General features: G+C 43.9%; 1 protein-coding gene across 5 annotated transcripts in view; it reads left to right on the top strand.

The window, feature by feature from the left end:
* Window positions 1-23,973, top strand: part of LOC140405340 (centrosomal protein of 128 kDa-like) — a 589,746-nt gene that overhangs the window by 118,797 nt on the left and 446,976 nt on the right. For all 5 annotated transcript variants that reach the window (XR_011938602.1, XM_072493651.1, XM_072493643.1 and 2 more), the window contains exon 11: window positions 21,064-21,187. Coding sequence is in view for 4 of the 5 variants with exons in the window: in XM_072493651.1 (XP_072349752.1) it covers window positions 21,064-21,187 (124 nt within the window). In the remaining variant the exon portion in view is untranslated. The remainder of the gene's footprint in view (window positions 1-21,063; window positions 21,188-23,973) is intronic.

The raw sequence follows: 23,973 nt of genomic DNA, 5'->3' as shown, positions 1-23,973 counted from the left end.
TCTTCTGAAAGATCCAGCTAACTCTTCAGAAAGATTCCACAGACTCTCTTCAGAACGATCCATCTAACTCTCTTCAGAAATATCCAGCTAACTCTTGTCCGAAATATCCAGCTAACTCTTGTCCGAAATATCCAGCTAACTCTCTTCGGAAAGATCCACTTAACTCTCGTCCGAAAGATCCAGCTAACTCTCTTCAGAAAGATCCAGCTAACTCTCTTCGGAAAGATCCAGCTAACTCTCTTCAGAAAGATCCAGCTAACTCTCTTCGGAAAGATCCAGCTAACTCTCTTCGGAAAGATCCAGCTAACTCTCGTCAGAAAGATCCAGCTAACTCTCTTCAGAAAGATCCAGCTAACTCTCGTCAGAAAGATCCAGCTAACTCTCGTCAGAAAGATCCAGCTAACTCTCTTGAGAAAGATCCAGCTAACTCTCTTCAGAAAGATCCAGCTAACTCTCTTCAGGAAGATCCAGCTAACTCTCGTCAGAAAGATCCAGCTAACACTCGTCAGAAAGATCCAGCTAACTCTCTTCAGAAAGATCCAGCTAACTCTCGTCAGAAAGATCCAGCTAACTCTCGCCAGAAAGATCCAGCTAACTCTCGTCAGAAAGATCCAGCTAACTCTCTTGAGAAAGATCCAGCTAACTCTCTTGAGAAAGATCCAGCTAACTCTCTTCAGAAAGATCCAGCTAACTCTCGTCAGAAAGATCCAGCTAACACTCGTCAGAAAGATCCAGCTAACTCTCTTCAGAAAGATCCAGCTAACTCTCTTGAGAAAGATCCAGCTAACTCTCTTCAGAAAGATCCAGCTAACTCATCAGAAAGATCCAGCTAACTCTCGTCAGAAAGATCCAGCTAACTCTCGTCAGAAAGATCCAGCTAACTCTCTTCAGAAAGATCCAGCTAACTCTCTTCGGAAAGATCCAGCTAACTCTCTTCAGAAAGATCCAGCTAACTCTCTTCAGAAAGATCCAGCTAACTCATCAGAAAGATCCAGCTAACTCTCGTCAGAAAGATTCAGCTAACTCTCGTCAGAACGATCCAGCTAACTCTCGTCAGAAAGATCCAGCTAACTCTCTTCAGAAAGATCCAGCTAACTCTCTTCAGAAAGATCCAGCTAACTCTCTTCAGAAAGATCCAGCTAACTCTCGTCAGAAAGATCCAGCTAACTCTCTTCAGAAAGATCCAGCTAACTCTCTTCAGAAAGATCCAGCTAACTCTCTTCAGAAACATCCAGCTAACTCTCTTCAGAAAGATCCAGCTAACTCTCTTCAGAAAGATCCAGCTAACTCTCGTCAGAAAGATCCAGCTAACTCTCGTCAGAAAGATCCAGCTAACTCTCGTCAGAAAGATCCAGCTAATTCTCTTCAGAAAGATCCAGCTAACTCTCGTCAGAAAGATCCAGCTAACTCTCTTCAGAAAGATCCAGCTAACTCTCTTCAGAAAGATCCAGCTAACTCTCGTCAGAAAGATCCAGCTAACTCTCTTCAGAAAGATCCAGCTAACTCTCTTCAGAAAGATCCAGCTAACTCTCGTCAGAAAGATCCAGCTAACTCTCTTCAGAAAGATCCAGCTAACTCTCTTCAGAAAGATCCAGCTAACTCTCTTCAGAAAGATCCAGCAAAGTCTCTTCAGAAAGATCCAGCTAACTCTCTTCAGAAAGATCCAGCTGACTCTTCAGAAAGATCCAGCTAACTCTCTTCAGAAAGATCCAGCTAACTCTCGTCAGAAAGATCCAGCTAACTCTCGTCAGAAAGATCCAGCTAACTCTCGTCAGAAAGATCCAGCTAACTCTCTTCAGAAAGATCCAGCTAACTCTCTTCAGAAAGATCCAGCTAACTCTCTTCAGAAATATCCAGCTAACTCTCTTCGGAAAGATCCAGCTAACTCTCGTCAGAAAGATCCAGCTAACTCTCGTCAGAAAGATCCAGCTAACTCTCGTCAGAAAGATCCAGCTAACTCTCTTCAGAAAGATCCAGCTAACTCTCTTCAGAAAGATCCAGCTAACTCTCGTCAGAAAGATCCAGCTAACTCTCTTCGGAAAGATCCAGCTAACTCTCTTCAGAAAGATCCAGCTAACTCTCATCAGAAAGATCCAGCTAACTCTCTTCGGAAAGATCCAGTTAACACTCGTCCGAAAGATCCAGCTAACTCTCTTCAGAAAGATCCAGCTAACTCTCTTCAGAAAGATCCAGCTAACTCTCGTCAGAAAGATCCAGCAAAGTCTCTTCAGAAAGATCCAGCTAACTCTCTTCAGGATGATCCAGCTAACTCTCGTCAGAAAGATCCAACTAACTCTCTTCAGAAAGATCCAGCTAACTCATCAGAAAGATCCAGCTAACTCTCTTCAGAAAGATCCAGCTAACTCTCTTCAGAAAGATCCAGCTAACTCATCTGAAAGATCCAGCTAACTCTCGTCAGAAAGATCCAGCTAACTCTCGTCAGAAAGATCCAGCTAACTCTCGTCAGAAAGATCCAGCTAACTCTCTTCAGAAAGATCCAGCTAACTCTCGTCAGAAAGATCCAGCTAACTCTCGTCAGAAAGATCCAGCTAACTCTCTTCAGAAAGATCCAGCTAACTCTCGTCAGAAAGATCCAGCTAACTCTCTTCAGAAAGATCCAGCTAACTCTCTTTGGAAAGATCCAGCTAACTCTCGTCAGAAAGATCCAGCTAACTCTCTTCAGAAAGATCCAGCTAACTCTCTTCAGAAAGATCCAGCTAACTCTCGTCAGAAAGATCCAGCTAACTCTCGTCAGAAAGATCCAGCTAACTCTCTTCAGAAAGATCCAGCTAACTCTCGTCAGAAAGATCCAGCTGCCTCTTCAGAAAGATCCAGCTAACTCTCTTCAGAAAGATCCAGCTAACTCTCTTCTGAAAGATCCAGCTAACTCTCGTCAGAAAGATCCAGCTAACTCTCTTCGGAAAGATCCAGCTAACTCTCTTCAGAAATATCCAGCTAACTCTCATCAGAAAGATCCAGCTGACTCTTCAGAAAGATCCAGCTAAGTGTCTTCAGAAAGATCCAGCTAACTCTCGTCCGAAATATCCAGCTAACTCTCTTCGGAAAGATCCAGTTAACACTCGTCCGAAAGATCCAGCTAACTCTCTTCAGAAAGATCCAGCTAACTCTCTTCAGAAAGATCCAGCTAACTCTCTTCAGAAAGATCCAGCTAATTCTCTTCAGAAAGATCCAGCTAACCCTCTTCAGAAAGATCCAGCTAACTCATCAGAAAGATCCAGCTAACTCTCTTCAGAAAGATCCAGCTAACTCTCTTCAGAAAGATCCAGCTGCCTCTTCAGAAAGATCCAGCTAACTCTCATCAGAAAGATCCAGCTGCCTCTTCAGAAAGATCCAGCTAACTCTCTTCAGAAAGATCCAGCTAACTCTCTTCTGAAAGATCCAGCTAACTCTCGTCAGAAAGATCCAGCTAACTCTCTTCAGAAAGATCCAGCTGACTCTTCAGAAAGATCCAGCTAACTCTCTTCAGAAAGATCCAGCTAACTCTCGTCCGAAATATCCAGCTAACTCTCTTCGGAAAGATCCAGTTAACACTCGTCCGAAAGATCCAGCTAACTCTCTTCAGAAAGATCCAGCTAACTCTCTTCGGAAAGATCCAGTTAACTCTCTTCAGAAAGATCCAGCTAACTCTCGTCAGAAAGATCCAGCTAACTCTTCAGAAAGATCCAGCTAACTCTCTTCAGAAAGATCCAGCTAACTCTCTTCGGAAAGATCCAGTTAACTCTCTTCAGAAAGATCCAGCTAACTCTCGTCCGAAATATCCAGCTAACTCTCTTCGGAAAGATCCAGTTAACACTCGTCCGAAAGATCCAGCTAACTCTCGTCAGAAAGATCCAGCTAACTCTTCAGAAACATCCAGCTAACTCTCTTCAGATAGATCCAGCTAACTCTCTTCGGAAAGATCCAGTTAACTCTCTTCAGAAAGATCCAGCTAACTCTCGTCAGAAAGATCCAGCTAACTCTCGTCAGAAAGATCCAGCTAACTCTCTTCAGAAAGATCCAGCTAACTCTCTTCAGAAAGATCCAGCTAACTCTCGTCAGAAAGATCCAGCTAACTCTCTTCGGAAAGATCCAGCTAACTCTCTTCAGAAAGATCCAGCTAACTCTCATCAGAAAGATCCAGCTAACTCTCTTCGGAAAGATCCAGTTAACACTCGTCCGAAAGATCCAGCTAACTCTCTTCAGAAAGATCCAGCTAACTCTCGTCAGAAAGATCCAGCAAAGTCTCTTCAGAAAGATCCAGCTAACTCTCTTCAGGATGATCCAGCTAACTCTCGTCAGAAAGATCCAGCTAACTCTCTTCGGAAAGATCCAGTTAACTCTCTTCAGAAAGATCCAGCTAACTCTCTTCAGAAAGATCCAGCTAACTCTCGTCAGAAAGATCCAGCTAACTCTCTTCGGAAAGATCCAGCTAACTCTCTTCAGAAAGATCCAGCTAACTCTCTTCGGAAAGATCCAGTTAACTCTCTTCAGAAAGATCCAGCTAACTCTCGTCAGAAAGATCCAGCAAAGTCTCTTCAGAAAGATCCAGCTAACTCTCTTCAGGATGATCCAGCTAACTCTCGTCAGAAAGATCCAACTAACTCTCTTCAGAAAGATCCAGCTAACTCTCTTCGGAAAGATCCAGTTAACACTCGTCCGAAAGATCCAGCTAACTCTCTTCAGAAAGATCCAGCTAACTCTCTTCAGAAAGATCCAGCTAACTCTCGTCAGAAAGATCCAGCAAAGTCTCTTCAGAAAGATCCAGCTAACTCTCTTCAGGATGATCCAGCTAACTCTCGTCAGAAAGATCCAGCTAACTCTCTTCAGAAAGATCCAGCTAACTCATCAGAAAGGTCCAGCTAACTCTCTTCAGAAAGATCCAGCTAACTCTCTTCAGAAAGATCCAGCTAACTCTCGTCAGAAAGATCCAGCAAAGTCTCTTCAGAAAGATCCAGCTAACTCTCTTCAGGATGATCCAGCTAACTCTCGTCAGAAAGACCCAGCTAACTCTCTTCAGAAAGATCCAGCTAACTCATCAGAAAGATCCAGCTAACTCTCTTCAGAAAGATCCAGCTAACTCTCTTCAGAAAGATCCACCTAACTCTCTTCAGAAAGATCCAGCTAACTCATCAGAAAGATCCAGCTAACTCTCTTCAGAAAGATCCAGCTAACTCTCTTCAGAAAGATCCAGCTAACTCTCGTCAGAAAGATCCAGCAAAGTCTCTTCAGAAAGATCCAGCTAACTCTCTTCAGGATGATCCAGCTAACTCTCGTCAGAAAGACCCAGCTAACTCTCTTCAGAAAGATCCAGCTAACTCATCAGAATGATCCAGCTAACTCTCTTCAGAAAGATCCAGCTAACTCTCTTCAGAAAGATCCAGCTAACTCATCAGAAAGATCCAGCTAACCCTCTTCAGAAAGATCCAGCTAACTCATCAGAAAGATCCAGCTAACTCTCTTCAGAAAGATCCAGCTAACTCTCGTCAGAAAGATCCAGCTAACTCTCTTCAGAAAGATCCAGCTAACTCTCTTCAGAAAGATCCAGCTAACTCTCGCCAGAAAGATCCAGCTAACTCTCTTCAGAAAGATCCAGCTAACTCTCGTCAGAAAGATCCAGCTAACTCTCGTCAGAAAGATCCAGCTAACTCTCGTCAGAAAGATCCAGCTAACTCTCTTCAGAAAGATCCAGCTAACTCTCTTCAGAAAGATCCAGCTAACTCTCGTCAGAAAGATCCAGCTAACTCTCGTCAGAAAGATCCAGCTAACTCTCTTCAGAAAGATCCAGCTAACTCTCTTCAGAAAGATCCAGCTAACTCTCTTCGGAAAGATCCAGCTAACTCTCTTCAATAAGATCCAGCTAACTCTCTTCAGAAAGATCCAGCTAACTCTCATCAGAAAGATCCAGCTAACTCTCATCAGAAAGATCCAGCTAACTCTCATCAGAAAGATCCAGCTGCCTCTTCAGAAAGATCCAGCTAACTCTCTTCAGAAAGATCCAGCTAACTCTCATCAGAAAGATCCAGCTGCCTCTTCAGAAAGATCCAGCTAACTCTCATCAGAAAGATCCAGCTAACTCTCATCAGAAAGATCCAGCTGCCTCTTCAGAAAGATCCAGCTAACTCTCTTCAGAAAGATCCAGCTAACTCTCTTCTGAAAGATCCAGCTAACTCTCGTCAGAAAGATCCAGCTAACTCTCTTCGGAAAGATCCAGCTAACTCTCTTCAGAAAGATCCAGCTAACTCTCATCAGAAAGATCCAGCTGACTCTTCAGAAAGATCCAGCTAAGTGTCTTCAGAAAGATCCAGCTAACTCTCGTCCAAAATATCCAGCTAACTCTCTTCGGAAAGATCCAGTTAACACTCGTCCGAAAGATCCAGCTAACTCTCTTCAGAAAGATCCAGCTAACTCTCTTCAGAAAGATCCATCTAACTCTCTTCAGAAAGATCCAGCTAATTCTCTTCAGAAAGATCCAGCTAACCCTCTTCAGAAAGATCCAGCTAACTCATCAGAAAGATCCAGCTAACTCTCTTCAGAAAGATCCAGCTAACTCTCTTCAGAAAGATCCAGCTGCCTCTTCAGAAAGATCCAGCTAACTCTCTTCAGAAAGATCCAGCTACCTCTTCAGAAAGATCCAGCTAACTCTCTTCAGAAAGATCCAGCTAACTCTCTTCAGAAAGATCCAGCTAACTCTCTTCAGAAAGATCCAGCTAATTCTCTTCAGAAAGATCCAGCTAACTCTCATCAGAAAGATCCAGCTAACTCTCATCAGAAAGATCCAGCTGCCTCTTCAGAAAGATCCAGCTAACTCTCTTCAGAAAGATCCAGCTAACTCTCTTCTGAAAGATCCAGCTAACTCTCGTCAGAAAGATCCAGCTAACTCTCTTCAGAAAGATCCAGCTGACTCTTCAGAAAGATCCAGCTAACTCTCTTCAGAAAGATCCAGCTAACTCTCGTCCGAAATATCCAGCTAACTCTCTTCGGAAAGATCCAGTTAACACTCGTCCGAAAGATCCAGCTAACTCTCTTCAGAAAGATCCAGCTAACTCTCTTCGGAAAGATCCAGTTAACTCTCTTCAGAAAGATCCAGCTAACTCTCGTCAGAAAGATCCAGCTAACTCTTCAGAAAGATCCAGCTAACTCTCGTCAGAAAGATCCAGCTAACTCTTCAGAAAGATCCAGCTAACTCTCTTCAGAAAGATCCAGCTAACTCTCTTTGGAAAGATCCAGTTAACTCTCTTCAGAAAGATGCAGCTAACTCTCGTCCGAAATATCCAGCTAACTCTCTTCGGAAAGATCCAGTTAACACTCGTCCGAAAGATCCAGCTAACTCTCTTCAGAAAGATCCAGCTAACTCTCTTCGGAAAGATCCAGCCAACTCTCGTCAGAAAGATCCAGCTAACTCTCTTCAGAAAGATCCAGCTAACCCTCGTCAGAAAGATCCAGCCAAGTCTCTTCAGAAAGATCCAGCTAACTCTCTTCAGAATGATCCAGCTAACTCTCGTCAGAAAGATCCAGCTAACTCTCGTCAGAAAGATCCAGTTAACTCTCTTCAGAATGATCCAGCTAACTCTCTTCAGAAAGATCCAGCTAACTCTCTTCAGAAAGATCCAGCTAACTCTCTTCGGAAAGATCCAGCCAACTCTCGTCAGAAAGATCCAGCTAACTCTCTTCAGAAAGATCCAGCTAACCCTCGTCAGAAAGATCCAGCCAAGTCTCTTCAGAAAGATCCAGCTAACTCTCTTCAGAATGATCCAGCTAACTCTCGTCAGAAAGATCCAACTAACTCTCTTCAGAAAGATCCAGCAAACTCATCAGAAAGATCCAGCTAACTCTCTTCGGAAAGATCCAGCCAACTCTCGTCAGAAAGATCCAGCTAACTCTCTTCAGAAAGATCCAGCTAACCCTCGTCAGAAAGATCCAGCCAAGTCTCTTCAGAAAGATCCAGCTAACTCTCTTCAGAAAGATCCAGCTAACTCTCGTCAGAAAGATCCAGCTAACTCTCGTCAGAAAGATCCAGCTAACTCTCTTCAGAAAGATCCAGCTAACTCTCTTCGGAAAGATCCAGCTAACTCTCTTCAGAAAGATCCAGCTAACTCTCTTCAGAAAGATCCAGCTAACTCATCAGAAAGATCCAGCTAACTCTCGTCAGAAAGATTCAGCTAACTCTCGTCAGAACGATCCAGCTAACTCTCGTCAGAAAGATCCAGCTAACTCTCTTCAGAAAGATCCAGCTAACTCTCTTCAGAAAGATCCAGCTAACTCTCTTCAGAAAGATCCAGCTAACTCTCGTCAGAAAGATCCAGCTAACTCTCTTCAGAAAGATCCAGCTAACTCTCTTCAGAAAGATCCAGCTAACTCTCTTCAGAAACATCCAGCTAACTCTCTTCAGAAAGATCCAGCTAACTCTCTTCAGAAAGATCCAGCTAACTCTCGTCAGAAAGATCCAGCTAACTCTCGTCAGAAAGATCCAGCTAACTCTCGTCAGAAAGATCCAGCTAATTCTCTTCAGAAAGATCCAGCTAACTCTCGTCAGAAAGATCCAGCTAACTCTCTTCAGAAAGATCCAGCTAACTCTCTTCAGAAAGATCCAGCTAACTCTCGTCAGAAAGATCCAGCTAACTCTCTTCAGAAAGATCCAGCTAACTCTCTTCAGAAAGATCCAGCTAACTCTCGTCAGAAAGATCCAGCTAACTCTCTTCAGAAAGATCCAGCTAACTCTCTTCAGAAAGATCCAGCTAACTCTCTTCAGAAAGATCCAGCAAAGTCTCTTCAGAAAGATCCAGCTAACTCTCTTCAGAAAGATCCAGCTGACTCTTCAGAAAGATCCAGCTAACTCTCTTCAGAAAGATCCAGCTAACTCTCGTCAGAAAGATCCAGCTAACTCTCGTCAGAAAGATCCAGCTAACTCTCGTCAGAAAGATCCAGCTAACTCTCTTCAGAAAGATCCAGCTAACTCTCTTCAGAAAGATCCAGCTAACTCTCTTCAGAAATATCCAGCTAACTCTCTTCGGAAAGATCCAGCTAACTCTCGTCAGAAAGATCCAGCTAACTCTCGTCAGAAAGATCCAGCTAACTCTCGTCAGAAAGATCCAGCTAACTCTCTTCAGAAAGATCCAGCTAACTCTCTTCAGAAAGATCCAGCTAACTCTCGTCAGAAAGATCCAGCTAACTCTCTTCGGAAAGATCCAGCTAACTCTCTTCAGAAAGATCCAGCTAACTCTCATCAGAAAGATCCAGCTAACTCTCTTCGGAAAGATCCAGTTAACACTCGTCCGAAAGATCCAGCTAACTCTCTTCAGAAAGATCCAGCTAACTCTCTTCAGAAAGATCCAGCTAACTCTCGTCAGAAAGATCCAGCAAAGTCTCTTCAGAAAGATCCAGCTAACTCTCTTCAGGATGATCCAGCTAACTCTCGTCAGAAAGATCCAACTAACTCTCTTCAGAAAGATCCAGCTAACTCATCAGAAAGATCCAGCTAACTCTCTTCAGAAAGATCCAGCTAACTCTCTTCAGAAAGATCCAGCTAACTCATCTGAAAGATCCAGCTAACTCTCGTCAGAAAGATCCAGCTAACTCTCGTCAGAAAGATCCAGCTAACTCTCGTCAGAAAGATCCAGCTAACTCTCTTCAGAAAGATCCAGCTAACTCTCGTCAGAAAGATCCAGCTAACTCTCGTCAGAAAGATCCAGCTAACTCTCTTCAGAAAGATCCAGCTAACTCTCGTCAGAAAGATCCAGCTAACTCTCTTCAGAAAGATCCAGCTAACTCTCTTTGGAAAGATCCAGCTAACTCTCGTCAGAAAGATCCAGCTAACTCTCTTCAGAAAGATCCAGCTAACTCTCTTCAGAAAGATCCAGCTAACTCTCGTCAGAAAGATCCAGCTAACTCTCGTCAGAAAGATCCAGCTAACTCTCTTCAGAAAGATCCAGCTAACTCTCGTCAGAAAGATCCAGCTGCCTCTTCAGAAAGATCCAGCTAACTCTCTTCAGAAAGATCCAGCTAACTCTCTTCTGAAAGATCCAGCTAACTCTCGTCAGAAAGATCCAGCTAACTCTCTTCGGAAAGATCCAGCTAACTCTCTTCAGAAAGATCCAGCTAACTCTCATCAGAAAGATCCAGCTGACTCTTCAGAAAGATCCAGCTAAGTGTCTTCAGAAAGATCCAGCTAACTCTCGTCCGAAATATCCAGCTAACTCTCTTCGGAAAGATCCAGTTAACACTCGTCCGAAAGATCCAGCTAACTCTCTTCAGAAAGATCCAGCTAACTCTCTTCAGAAAGATCCAGCTAACTCTCTTCAGAAAGATCCAGCTAATTCTCTTCAGAAAGATCCAGCTAACCCTCTTCAGAAAGATCCAGCTAACTCATCAGAAAGATCCAGCTAACTCTCTTCAGAAAGATCCAGCTAACTCTCTTCAGAAAGATCCAGCTGCCTCTTCAGAAAGATCCAGCTAACTCTCATCAGAAAGATCCAGCTGCCTCTTCAGAAAGATCCAGCTAACTCTCTTCAGAAAGATCCAGCTAACTCTCTTCTGAAAGATCCAGCTAACTCTCGTCAGAAAGATCCAGCTAACTCTCTTCAGAAAGATCCAGCTGACTCTTCAGAAAGATCCAGCTAACTCTCTTCAGAAAGATCCAGCTAACTCTCGTCCGAAATATCCAGCTAACTCTCTTCGGAAAGATCCAGTTAACACTCGTCCGAAAGATCCAGCTAACTCTCTTCAGAAAGATCCAGCTAACTCTCTTCGGAAAGATCCAGTTAACTCTCTTCAGAAAGATCCAGCTAACTCTCGTCAGAAAGATCCAGCTAACTCTTCAGAAAGATCCAGCTAACTCTCTTCAGAAAGATCCAGCTAACTCTCTTCGGAAAGATCCAGTTAACTCTCTTCAGAAAGATCCAGCTAACTCTCGTCCGAAATATCCAGCTAACTCTCTTCGGAAAGATCCAGTTAACACTCGTCCGAAAGATCCAGCTAACTCTCGTCAGAAAGATCCAGCTAACTCTTCAGAAACATCCAGCTAACTCTCTTCAGATAGATCCAGCTAACTCTCTTCGGAAAGATCCAGTTAACTCTCTTCAGAAAGATCCAGCTAACTCTCGTCAGAAAGATCCAGCTAACTCTCGTCAGAAAGATCCAGCTAACTCTCTTCAGAAAGATCCAGCTAACTCTCTTCAGAAAGATCCAGCTAACTCTCGTCAGAAAGATCCAGCTAACTCTCTTCGGAAAGATCCAGCTAACTCTCTTCAGAAAGATCCAGCTAACTCTCATCAGAAAGATCCAGCTAACTCTCTTCGGAAAGATCCAGTTAACACTCGTCCGAAAGATCCAGCTAACTCTCTTCAGAAAGATCCAGCTAACTCTCGTCAGAAAGATCCAGCAAAGTCTCTTCAGAAAGATCCAGCTAACTCTCTTCAGGATGATCCAGCTAACTCTCGTCAGAAAGATCCAGCTAACTCTCTTCGGAAAGATCCAGTTAACTCTCTTCAGAAAGATCCAGCTAACTCTCTTCAGAAAGATCCAGCTAACTCTCGTCAGAAAGATCCAGCTAACTCTCTTCGGAAAGATCCAGCTAACTCTCTTCAGAAAGATCCAGCTAACTCTCTTCGGAAAGATCCAGTTAACTCTCTTCAGAAAGATCCAGCTAACTCTCGTCAGAAAGATCCAGCAAAGTCTCTTCAGAAAGATCCAGCTAACTCTCTTCAGGATGATCCAGCTAACTCTCGTCAGAAAGATCCAACTAACTCTCTTCAGAAAGATCCAGCTAACTCTCTTCGGAAAGATCCAGTTAACACTCGTCCGAAAGATCCAGCTAACTCTCTTCAGAAAGATCCAGCTAACTCTCTTCAGAAAGATCCAGCTAACTCTCGTCAGAAAGATCCAGCAAAGTCTCTTCAGAAAGATCCAGCTAACTCTCTTCAGGATGATCCAGCTAACTCTCGTCAGAAAGATCCAGCTAACTCTCTTCAGAAAGATCCAGCTAACTCATCAGAAAGGTCCAGCTAACTCTCTTCAGAAAGATCCAGCTAACTCTCTTCAGAAAGATCCAGCTAACTCTCGTCAGAAAGATCCAGCAAAGTCTCTTCAGAAAGATCCAGCTAACTCTCTTCAGGATGATCCAGCTAACTCTCGTCAGAAAGACCCAGCTAACTCTCTTCAGAAAGATCCAGCTAACTCATCAGAAAGATCCAGCTAACTCTCTTCAGAAAGATCCAGCTAACTCTCTTCAGAAAGATCCACCTAACTCTCTTCAGAAAGATCCAGCTAACTCATCAGAAAGATCCAGCTAACTCTCTTCAGAAAGATCCAGCTAACTCTCTTCAGAAAGATCCAGCTAACTCTCGTCAGAAAGATCCAGCAAAGTCTCTTCAGAAAGATCCAGCTAACTCTCTTCAGGATGATCCAGCTAACTCTCGTCAGAAAGACCCAGCTAACTCTCTTCAGAAAGATCCAGCTAACTCATCAGAATGATCCAGCTAACTCTCTTCAGAAAGATCCAGCTAACTCTCTTCAGAAAGATCCAGCTAACTCATCAGAAAGATCCAGCTAACCCTCTTCAGAAAGATCCAGCTAACTCATCAGAAAGATCCAGCTAACTCTCTTCAGAAAGATCCAGCTAACTCTCGTCAGAAAGATCCAGCTAACTCTCTTCAGAAAGATCCAGCTAACTCTCTTCAGAAAGATCCAGCTAACTCTCGCCAGAAAGATCCAGCTAACTCTCTTCAGAAAGATCCAGCTAACTCTCGTCAGAAAGATCCAGCTAACTCTCGTCAGAAAGATCCAGCTAACTCTCGTCAGAAAGATCCAGCTAACTCTCTTCAGAAAGATCCAGCTAACTCTCTTCAGAAAGATCCAGCTAACTCTCGTCAGAAAGATCCAGCTAACTCTCGTCAGAAAGATCCAGCTAACTCTCTTCAGAAAGATCCAGCTAACTCTCTTCAGAAAGATCCAGCTAACTCTCTTCGGAAAGATCCAGCTAACTCTCTTCAATAAGATCCAGCTAACTCTCTTCAGAAAGATCCAGCTAACTCTCATCAGAAAGATCCAGCTAACTCTCATCAGAAAGATCCAGCTAACTCTCATCAGAAAGATCCAGCTGCCTCTTCAGAAAGATCCAGCTAACTCTCTTCAGAAAGATCCAGCTAACTCTCATCAGAAAGATCCAGCTGCCTCTTCAGAAAGATCCAGCTAACTCTCATCAGAAAGATCCAGCTAACTCTCATCAGAAAGATCCAGCTGCCTCTTCAGAAAGATCCAGCTAACTCTCTTCAGAAAGATCCAGCTAACTCTCTTCTGAAAGATCCAGCTAACTCTCGTCAGAAAGATCCAGCTAACTCTCTTCGGAAAGATCCAGCTAACTCTCTTCAGAAAGATCCAGCTAACTCTCATCAGAAAGATCCAGCTGACTCTTCAGAAAGATCCAGCTAAGTGTCTTCAGAAAGATCCAGCTAACTCTCGTCCAAAATATCCAGCTAACTCTCTTCGGAAAGATCCAGTTAACACTCGTCCGAAAGATCCAGCTAACTCTCTTCAGAAAGATCCAGCTAACTCTCTTCAGAAAGATCCATCTAACTCTCTTCAGAAAGATCCAGCTAATTCTCTTCAGAAAGATCCAGCTAACCCTCTTCAGAAAGATCCAGCTAACTCATCAGAAAGATCCAGCTAACTCTCTTCAGAAAGATCCAGCTAACTCTCTTCAGAAAGATCCAGCTGCCTCTTCAGAAAGATCCAGCTAACTCTCTTCAGAAAGATCCAGCTACCTCTTCAGAAAGATCCAGCTAACTCTCTTCAGAAAGATCCAGCTAACTCTCTTCAGAAAGATCCAGCTAACTCTCTTCAGAAAGATCCAGCTAATTCTCTTCAGAAAGATCCAGCTAACTCTCATCAGAAAGATCCAGCTAACTCTCATCAGAAAGATCCAGCTGCCTCTTCAGAAAGATCCAGCTAACTCTCTTCAGAAAGATCCAGCTAACTCTCTTCTGAAAGATCCAGCTAACTCTCGTCAGAAAGATCCAGCTAACTCTCTTCAGAAAGATCCAGCTGACTCTTCAGAAAGATCCAGCTAACTCTCTTCAGAAAGATCCAGCTAACTCTCGTCCGAAATATCCAGCTAACTCTCTTCGGAAAGATCCAGTTAACACTCGTCCGAAAGATCCAGCTAACTCTCTTCAGAAAGATCCAGCTAACTCTCTTCGGAAAGATCCAGTTAACTCTCTTCAGAAAGATCCAGCTAACTCTCGTCAGAAAGATCCAGCTAACTCTTCAGAAAGATCCAGCTAACTCTCGTCAGAAAGATCCAGCTAACTCTTCAGAAAGATCCAGCTAACTCTCTTCAGAAAGATCCAGCTAACTCTCTTTGGAAAGATCCAGTTAACTCTCTTCAGAAAGATGCAGCTAACTCTCGTCCGAAATATCCAGCTAACTCTCTTCGGAAAGATCCAGTTAACACTCGTCCGAAAGATCCAGCTAACTCTCTTCAGAAAGATCCAGCTAACTCTCTTCGGAAAGATCCAGCCAACTCTCGTCAGAAAGATCCAGCTAACTCTCTTCAGAAAGATCCAGCTAACCCTCGTCAGAAAGATCCAGCCAAGTCTCTTCAGAAAGATCCAGCTAACTCTCTTCAGAATGATCCAGCTAACTCTCGTCAGAAAGATCCAGCTAACTCTCGTCAGAAAGATCCAGTTAACTCTCTTCAGAATGATCCAGCTAACTCTCTTCAGAAAGATCCAGCTAACTCTCTTCAGAAAGATCCAGCTAACTCTCTTCGGAAAGATCCAGCCAACTCTCGTCAGAAAGATCCAGCTAACTCTCTTCAGAAAGATCCAGCTAACCCTCGTCAGAAAGATCCAGCCAAGTCTCTTCAGAAAGATCCAGCTAACTCTCTTCAGAATGATCCAGCTAACTCTCGTCAGAAAGATCCAACTAACTCTCTTCAGAAAGATCCAGCAAACTCATCAGAAAGATCCAGCTAACTCTCTTCGGAAAGATCCAGCCAACTCTCGTCAGAAAGATCCAGCTAACTCTCTTCAGAAAGATCCAGCTAACCCTCGTCAGAAAGATCCAGCCAAGTCTCTTCAGAAAGATCCAGCTAACTCTCTTCAGAATGATCCAGCTAACTCTCGTCAGAAAGATCCAACTAACTCTCTTCAGAAAGATCCAGCAAACTCATCAGAAAGATCCAGCTAACTCTCTTCAGAAAGATCCAGCTAACTCTCGTCCAAAATATCCAGCTAACTCTCTTCGGAAAGATCCAGTTAACACTCGTCCGAAAAATCCAGCTAACTCTCTTCAGAAAGATCCAGCTAACTCTCTTCAGAAAGATCCAGCTAACTCTCGCCAGAAAGATTCAGCTAACTCTCTTCAGAAAGATCCAGCTAACTCTCTTCAGAAAGATCCAACTAACTCTCGTCAGAAAGATCCAGCTAACTCTCTTCGGAAAGATCCAGCTAACTCTCATCAGAAAGATCCAGCTAACTCTCTTCAGAAAGATCCAGCTAACTCTCTTCAGAAAGATCCAGTTAACTCTCTTCAGAAAGATCCAGCTAACTCTCTTCAGAAAGATCCAGCTAACTCTCTTCAGAAAGATCCAGCTGCCTCTTCAGAAAGATCCAGCTAACTCTCGTCCGAAATATCCAGCTAACTCTCTTCGGAAAGATCCAGTTAACACTCGTCCGAAAGATCCAGCTAACTCTCTTCAGAAAGATCCAGCTAACTCTCTTCGGAAAATCCAGCTAACTCTCGTCAGAAAGATCAAGCTAACTCTCTTCAGAAAGATCCAGCTAACTCTCGTCAGAAAGATCCAGCCAAGTCTCTTCAGAAAGATCCAGCTAACTCTCTGCAGAATGATCCTGCTAACTCTCGTCAGAAAGATCCAGCAAACTCATCAGAAAGATCCAGCTAACTCTCTTCAGAAAGATCCAGCTAACTCATCAGAAAGATCCAGCTAACTCTCTTCAGAAAGATCCAGCTAACTCTCGTCCGAAATATCCAGCTAACTCTCTTCGGAAAGATCCAGTTAACACTCGTCCGAAAGATCCAGCTAACTCTCTTCAGAAAGATCCAGCTAACTCTCTTCGGAAAGATCCAGCTAACTCTCGTCAGAAAGATCCAGCTAACTCTCGCCAGAAAGATCCAGCTAAGTCTCTTCAGAAAGATCCAGCTAACTCTCTTCGGAAAGATCCAGCTAACTCTCTTCAGAAAGATCCCACTGACTCTCTTCAGAATTATCCAGCTGACTCTCTTCGGAAAGATCCAGCTGACTCTCCAGGAGACCACAGTGAGGGCTGATTCTCTCTACAGAAAGCCTCTGGGAGCTGTTTTCCTGGAACTGCAAAGCGGCCTGAAGACAAACCAGGAACTGAAAGCATAGTTTGATGAGAAATAAGGTGCCTGTCCAGGAAAAGCTGTGAGTAATGCATTTCTAAACTACAGAGTATCTGAATGAATCAATCTCCAAAGAAGATCATTGGAGGCTGCAAAACCAAAAATTTAATCTGCAAGCTTGCAGTGATGAAAAGTGTGTTAAAACCATCATTTGGAACAAAAGACTCTTCCTTCCCTCCACTTATGATTTTTACCCCTTTCCACCTCCCTGTGTTTGTCTGTCATGCATGTGGGGGCGAGTTAAAGTGGGCATTGGGTATTAGCTTGTCGTTAACCAGTGGTATTTACTGCATATAACATATAGATCTTGTTATAAATAAACAGTAATTGTGTTTACATTTACAAACCTGGTGACTGATTATTGGGCAGCCAAGGGCCAAAGACATTGGGTATTTTTATAAGAATTATTGGTTAATTCACTTGTGTTATGACTCCGGGGTACATGGGGCTGGAATTGACTGCACACTAGCCCAGAGTGCCGTAACACAATTAAAATCGGGGATGCTCAAAAAGCCAGAATTAGGTGAGTTCAGATATCTTGAAAGGTTGGGGAGGCAGTGGTGTAGTGACATTGTCGCTGGACGAGTAATCCAGAGACCCAGCTTTGGAGATACAGGTTTGAATCCCACCACAGCAGATAGCGGATTTTACATTCAATAAAAATCTGAAATTAATTGATGACCATGAAACTATTGTTGATGGTCGTAAAAATCTATCTAATTCACTAATGCCCTTTAGGGAAGGAAATCTGCCATCCACACCTGGTCTGGCCCAAATGTGACTCCAGACCCACAGCAAGTGAATCATAGAATCATAGAATTTACAGTGCAAAAGGCCATTCGGCCCATCGAATCTGCATCGGCCCTTGGAAAGAGCACCCTGCCTCAGCCCACACTCCACCCTATCCCGTAACCCAAAAACCCTACCTAACCTTTTTTTTTGACACTAAGGGCAATTTAGCAGGGCCAATCCACCTAACCTGCGCATCTTTGGACTGTGGGAGGAAACCGGAGCATCCGGAGGAAACCCACGCACACACGGGGAGAACGTGCAGACTCCGCACAGACAGTGACCCAGCGGGGAATCGAACCTGGGACCCTGGAACGGTGAAGTGACAGTGCTAACCACTCTGCTATCGTCACACCCATGTGGTTGACTCTTTAAAATGTCCTCTGAAATGACCCAGCAAACCATTGAGTTCAAGGGGAGTTAGGGATGGGCAATACATGCTGGCACATCCCCTGAATGAATTTAAAAAAAAGGTGGAGAATTAAAATTGGGATGATCCAAGAAACCGGAATTAGATGAGTTCTGATATCTTGGCAAGTTGTGGGGGTAGAGGATATTACAGAGATAGGGTGGTGTGGGGCCATTAGGGATTTGAAAACAAGGATCGAAATTTTAAAATCAAGATGTTCTTTGACTGGGAACCATGTACGTTCGCAAGCACAGGCATGATTGAGGAACGGGACTTGGTCCCTGTTAAGACATGGGCAGCAGAGTTTCGGATGATCTCAAGTTACGATGGGTAGAATGCTGGAGACTAACCAGGATTATGTTGGAATAGTCAAATCTCAAAGTAAGAGAGGCATGATTGAGGGTTTCAACCCAAAAGCTGAGGCCGGGGTGAAACGGGTGATGTAATGAGGTGGGAATATGCAGTCGTTGAGATGGCATGAGTATGTAGTCTGAAAATAATCTCGAAGTCAAATATTTCTCGAAGAAAACTGGTTCAGTCTCTCTGTGGCCAGGGAGAGCGATGGAGTGAGTAACTAATGTATGACCTTGAGGTAGGTTTTTCTAAGCATCTGCAAAGCAAATTGCCAGATCAGTTTGCGGTATTTATCTCTCGACTTTATTATGATTCACCACATGACAAACTCCAAATCTTGGGGAAAGGGAAATAAAACAGGAGATTTCTCAAGCACTGAGGTTGTGCACCACCTTGTTGGATTAAAGCATTCATATGGCACGGATCAGGAGTATATTAGCTGCTACTGACTGCAGGTACTTATCTGTGCTGGTTGACATCCTGGTCCTGGGATTTAATATTCTTGTTCAGGTTCCTAATTTCCTTCAGTCCTACAACCTTCCAAGATATTTGCATTTCTCCAATTCGGGCCTGGATTTGTGCACCTCAGTCGTTGCAAAAATTCCCCAAATGGCTGAGAAATTTCAAAGTCTCGCTCCCAAATCCAGCACTGCCTATCTTCACAGGGGCAGTACTGAAGGCGGATCAGGGTTCACACCTGCATGTTTGCAGATGCACCTGACTATTTAAATCACCGCCACTGAAGTGGGATTTTGGAAGATCCTGGGGAATCTGGAGTGTGCTGCGTAGAACAGGTATGAGGAGCTCTGAATTGATGGATTCTTGTGGATAGCCAGGGTATGCCTTTGGAGAAATAAGATACCCCTTTGGAACATCTTTTGGAGAGTTAAGGCACCCTTTGGGATTGTGAACATGATTATGCACTTTTTATGTACAAATGCATTGCAACTGTCAGGCTGTAAAATAATTGTCAAGCAAATGTCCAGCTGTCGAGGAATTGTCCAGCTGTCATGGAACTGTTCGGTTGTCAAGGAAATGTCAAACTGTCCAGCTGTCAAATCTATCAGAACAATCCAGGAAGGGTCAAACCTGTCACAGCTGACAAAACTACCCAGGAAATGTCAAAGCAGTCAAGGAGCTATCGAAGAATACTAGGTGAGTTGGCATGGAGGGGGGTAAGGGCAAAGGGTAGTGACTGGGGCTGATGGGTTGACAAGAGTTGGCACCAAGTTGGCATAACAGTGTGCAGGACATGGGGTGTGGGTAGAGGGACACTAAGTTGGCACGGGGTTTGGGGACCAAGAGGGTGGGTAGAGGGTGACTATGTTGACATAGGGGTGTGAGGACCATGGAGGATGGGTGGGGCATGTGTAGGCTATGTTGTCATGGACGGGGGCATAGGGAGTCTTTTGGGGGGGGTGAGGGGAGTGAGGGCTAGAAGGATGCTTTAGTTGGATTTATTTTGGCACAGTGCTGATGCACAGATGCAGGCCTTGAGCCCAGCCTGACTCCGCATTCAGCAGTCTGGATTCATGATGGGCATTTTTAAAGGTTGGATTTGCCAAGCCGGAAAACCTCCTGACTGGACAAACCTGACCTGGGATGAAAGTCTGGACCTCTGTCTTCTTGTACACTCTACATTCCTTCACCTCATTATTAGCAGCTGTGCCTTGAGAAGCCAAGGGCCTAAGCTCTGAAATTACCTCCCTGAACCCCTGTCTCACTCAACTGCTTTCCCTCTCTTTTAAGAAGCTCCTTAAAATCCACCCATTTGACCAAACTTTTGGTATCATCCTAATATCTCCTTATGTGCCTTTGTGTCGGTTGTTTTCTGATAATACTTGTGGGAAGTTTCACAATGTTAAAAGTGCTGCATAAATGTAAACTGTGAGTTGTTAAGTAGAATGAGGCAGTCTAATGAAAGTCAGAGAGATCTGAACGTGCAGGTCCACAGATCTTTGAAGGTGGCAACACAAGTGGACAAGGTGGTCAAGAAAGCATACAGAATGCTTGCCTTCATTGGACGGGGCATTGAGTATAAAAACTGGCAAGTCATGCTACAGTCATATAGAATCTTGGCAAGGCCGCACTTGGAATATTGCGCACAATTCTGGTCGCCACACGATCAGAAGGATCTGGAGGCTTTGGAGAGGGTGCAGAGGAGGTTTACCAGGATGTTGCCTGGTCTGGAGGGTGTTAGTTATGTGGAGAGGCTGAATAGACTCGGACTGTTTTCATTAGAAAAACTGAGGTTGAGGGGTGACGTGATAGAGGTCTACAAGATTATGAGGGGCATGGATAGAGTGAATGGGCAGGCACTCTTTCCCAGGATGGAGGGGTCATTCGCCAGGGGCATCGGTTTAAGGTCCGTGGGGCAAAGTTTAGAGGAGATGTGCGAGGCAGGTTTTTTACGCAGAGGGTGGTGAGTGCCTGGAACGCGTTGCAGGGGAGGTTGTGTAAGCTGGTAAATTAACAGCGTTCAAAAGGTATCTTGACAAACACATGGATAGGATGGGTGTAGAGGGATAAGGCACAAGGAAGTGCTGAGAGTTTTGGCCGAGGTTGGTATCATGACCGGTACAGGCTTGGAGGGCCAAAGGGCCTGTTCCTGTGCTGTATTCTTCTTTGTTCTTTGTATCCCTGATGTATATCCAATGTTTTTGTTTATTTCAGACTTGCAGCCTTTTTTGCTTTTTATTTCAGACCATAACTAGAACGCATTAATCTTAAAGCACCTTTATTTTTGTTAGTGTCCCCTCTCTCCTCCTGTCTCGCACACCAGATGACTGGGAGACTTTTAAATGCAGCTCATTTCCAGCTGTGCTTGCTGCACGGATGCTGGCCAGATATCCTTGTTTACTTTGATTGGGCCATTATCTGGTGTCCGTCACACTTTGTTTCTGCACTGATGAAGCACATTCCGAACTAATTCTGACTGAGAGTGCCAGATATTTTTTTTTTGTTTCCCCATTATACATCCCTCATGTTATTAAACTTTTCTTAAAGTCTCCTATTTAGACGTGCTGGACACGTCTGCTGCTGAACACAGAAAACACTTGCATTTTGAAAAGATTTGAAATGCAAAAATGGTAATGCTCCACTGATTCATTGAGTCTTATCTGTGAATTTAGATAGATGATTTACGCTCTCAACTGTTGAAGTCTGAACAGGAACGAGCAACCTTGCAACACAGGATTTCACAATCACCGCAGAAAAGTTATCGTGGAGTAGAGGATGACCGACTGAACCAAGCAGGTTAGTGATAAGCAAGCCCCATCTACCGCATTTTCTTCTTCAGTATCTTGGCTGGTTCTGCATCAAAATACATTGCAGATTTTTCAGAAAGGGGGCTGAGTCAAACATGAGTTTAAAGATCATTTTGTAACTTTATTTTAATGATGAAGAATCTGCGCCCATGATAACCTTCAGCAGAGGGATAGCTTTTACCCACCACCATAAACATTCACTCACTCAACCACTTACACAGCATGGCTTACACTGTGTACCATTTACAAGCATGAATAAGACAGACTGAATGTCCTCCTCCTGTGCTGTAACCACTGTGATTCTATAAACACGCCAAGGCTGCTTCAGCGGCAACTCCCAGACCCACAGTCTCCACTGTCTAGAGGGACATGGGAACACCACCACCTGCTAATTCCCCTCCATACACCATTCACACTTCAAAATATATCACTGTTCTTTCATTGTCACTGGGTCAAAATCATGGAGCTTCCTCACTAACAGCATTATTGGATTGGATTTGTTTATTGTCACGTGTACCGAGGTACAGTGAAAAGTATTTTTCTGCGAGCAGCTCAACAGATCATTAAATACCTGGGAAGAAAAGGGAATAAAAGAAAATACATAATAGGGCAACACAACATATACAATGTAACTACATAAACACCGGCATCGGGTGAAGCATACAGGGTGTAGTGTTAATGAGGTCAGTCCATAAGAGGGTCATTTAGGAGTCTGGTGATAGTGGGGAAGAAGCTGTGGGGAGATGGTAATGTGCTGGGCTAGCAATCCAGTGACCCGGGTTCGAATTCCACCACGCCAGATGGTGAAATTTGAATTCCTTGATGATTGTCGTAACAAGCCACCTGATTCACTAATGTCCCTTAGGGAAGGAGCCCTTTCATCCTTGCCGGTTCTGGCCTGCCTGTGACTCCAGATCCACAGCAATGGGTTGACTCTTAAAATACCCTCAGGCAATTAGTGGTGGGTAATAAATGCTGGCCCAGCCAGCAATGTACATATCCTATGAACAAAAAAAAACAAGGATTACAGTGGTTCAAGTAGGCAGCTCACCACCAACTTGTAGAAGACTGGTAATAAATGCTGGCTTGTCAATTAAAAAATAAGGCTTTTTGTGGTCTGACTTGTTTTGTGTCAAAGACACATTTTGTTATTTTGTCTCTTTTTAATGTGGTGCTTTTAACCTGTTGAATTTATAAGGGCTGTTTTGACTGATCAAAGCAATACTTTCAGAAATTTATAAAACATTCTCATTAAAAAAAAAACATTTTGGGAAGATATGGTATAATAATTTAACTCACAGGACAGAAAGATTAATCAAGAAAAGTCCACTTGCTCCTTCACAAGTTATCTTTTTATTTCCTTCACACTTCCATCTGCCGAGGAGCTTGTGTTTTGAGTAAAGAAATTCTTACAAATTTTTTAATTTGCCTATTTAAGTTTGATCTCCCATTGGTCCTATTTTGGCTAACTTAATTTGTCTATGTTGTTTAAACTTAATTTTTCGAGTCTGGCAGATGCGGTGAAGGCCGATTTGAAAAGGTAGGATGCCATCCCTCTGACCTCAGCGGGAAGGGGACAGACGGTGAAGATGAATATTCTCGAAGGTTTTTGTTTTTGTTCCCGTGTCTCCCAACCTTTGTTCCCAGAGCTTTCTTTTGCAGGGTTAACAAATTGATATCTACTTTTGTTTGGGCTGATAAAACTCCTCAGGTGTGCAGCACGTTTTTGCAACGGGATTGGCAGTCAGGGGTGTTGGCATTACCTAATTTGTTCTACTATTACTGGGTGGCAAATATTGATAAGGTGCGCGGGTGGTTCAAGGATCCGGACTCTATATGGAGGCGGATGGAGGAGGTTTTGTGCATAGGGTCAAGTCTGAGTGCCCTGGCTACAGCACAACTCCCATTTTACCCCTGCCAGGTTCTCTTTGAAGCCCGGTGGTGATGGGCACTTTCAGCATTTGGGATCAGTTTGGGCAGCATTTTAAGCTGGGCTCCATGTCGCTGTTGGCTCTCTGTGTAACTGTTTGTCGCAGAAGACTGTGCAGGCCAAATTATTGAGCGTCTTCAAGGCAGAGATTAATAAGGGATCAGGGGTTATGGGGAGAATGGGGATGAGAAACATATCAGCCCTGATTGAATACAGAGCAGATCTGATGGGCCGAGTGGCCTAATTCTGCTCTGATGTCTTATGATCTTATGGCTCCAATCTGCAGGAACCATAGGTTTATACCTTCTGGCTTAGATTCAACATTTAGGCCATGGGAGAGGGAGGAATTGGAGAGGTTTCGAGACATGTTTCTGGAGGTAGGTTCGCCGGTCTGGACGAGTTGTTAGAGATGTTCCAGCTCCCGAGAGGGAATGTATTCGGGTACTTTCAGGTGCGCGATTCTTTACGTAAGTAGATTCCATTATTTCCCCTGGTACTGTCACCTTCATTTATGGACAGGGCTCTGTCCTTGGTTGAGGGTAAGGTTTTGGATGTCTATGGACAGATGTTCGCGACGGAGCAGTTGGAGGATGAAATAAGGAGGAAGTGAGAGGGTGAGCTGGGTTTGGTCTTTGAAGGGTGTTGTGGAGTGAGGCTCTTTACAGGATCAATTTCACATCTTCATATGCGAGGTTAAGCCTGATCCAGTTCAATGTGCCGCACAGGGTGCACCTGACCAGGACGCGTATGAGTGGGCTTTTCTCGGAGGCGGACGATAGGTGTGAGCGGTACTCTAGGGGACCGACGAATCACACTCATATGTTTTTGTCTTGACCCCCAAGCTT

Source organism: Scyliorhinus torazame, chromosome 2 (genome assembly GCF_047496885.1).
Source record: "Scyliorhinus torazame isolate Kashiwa2021f chromosome 2, sScyTor2.1, whole genome shotgun sequence".
In the NCBI taxonomy this organism is placed as follows: domain Eukaryota; kingdom Metazoa; phylum Chordata; class Chondrichthyes; order Carcharhiniformes; family Scyliorhinidae; genus Scyliorhinus; species Scyliorhinus torazame.
Note: the sequence above shows the minus strand (reverse complement) of the source record. Positions and strands in the feature narration are given on the sequence as shown.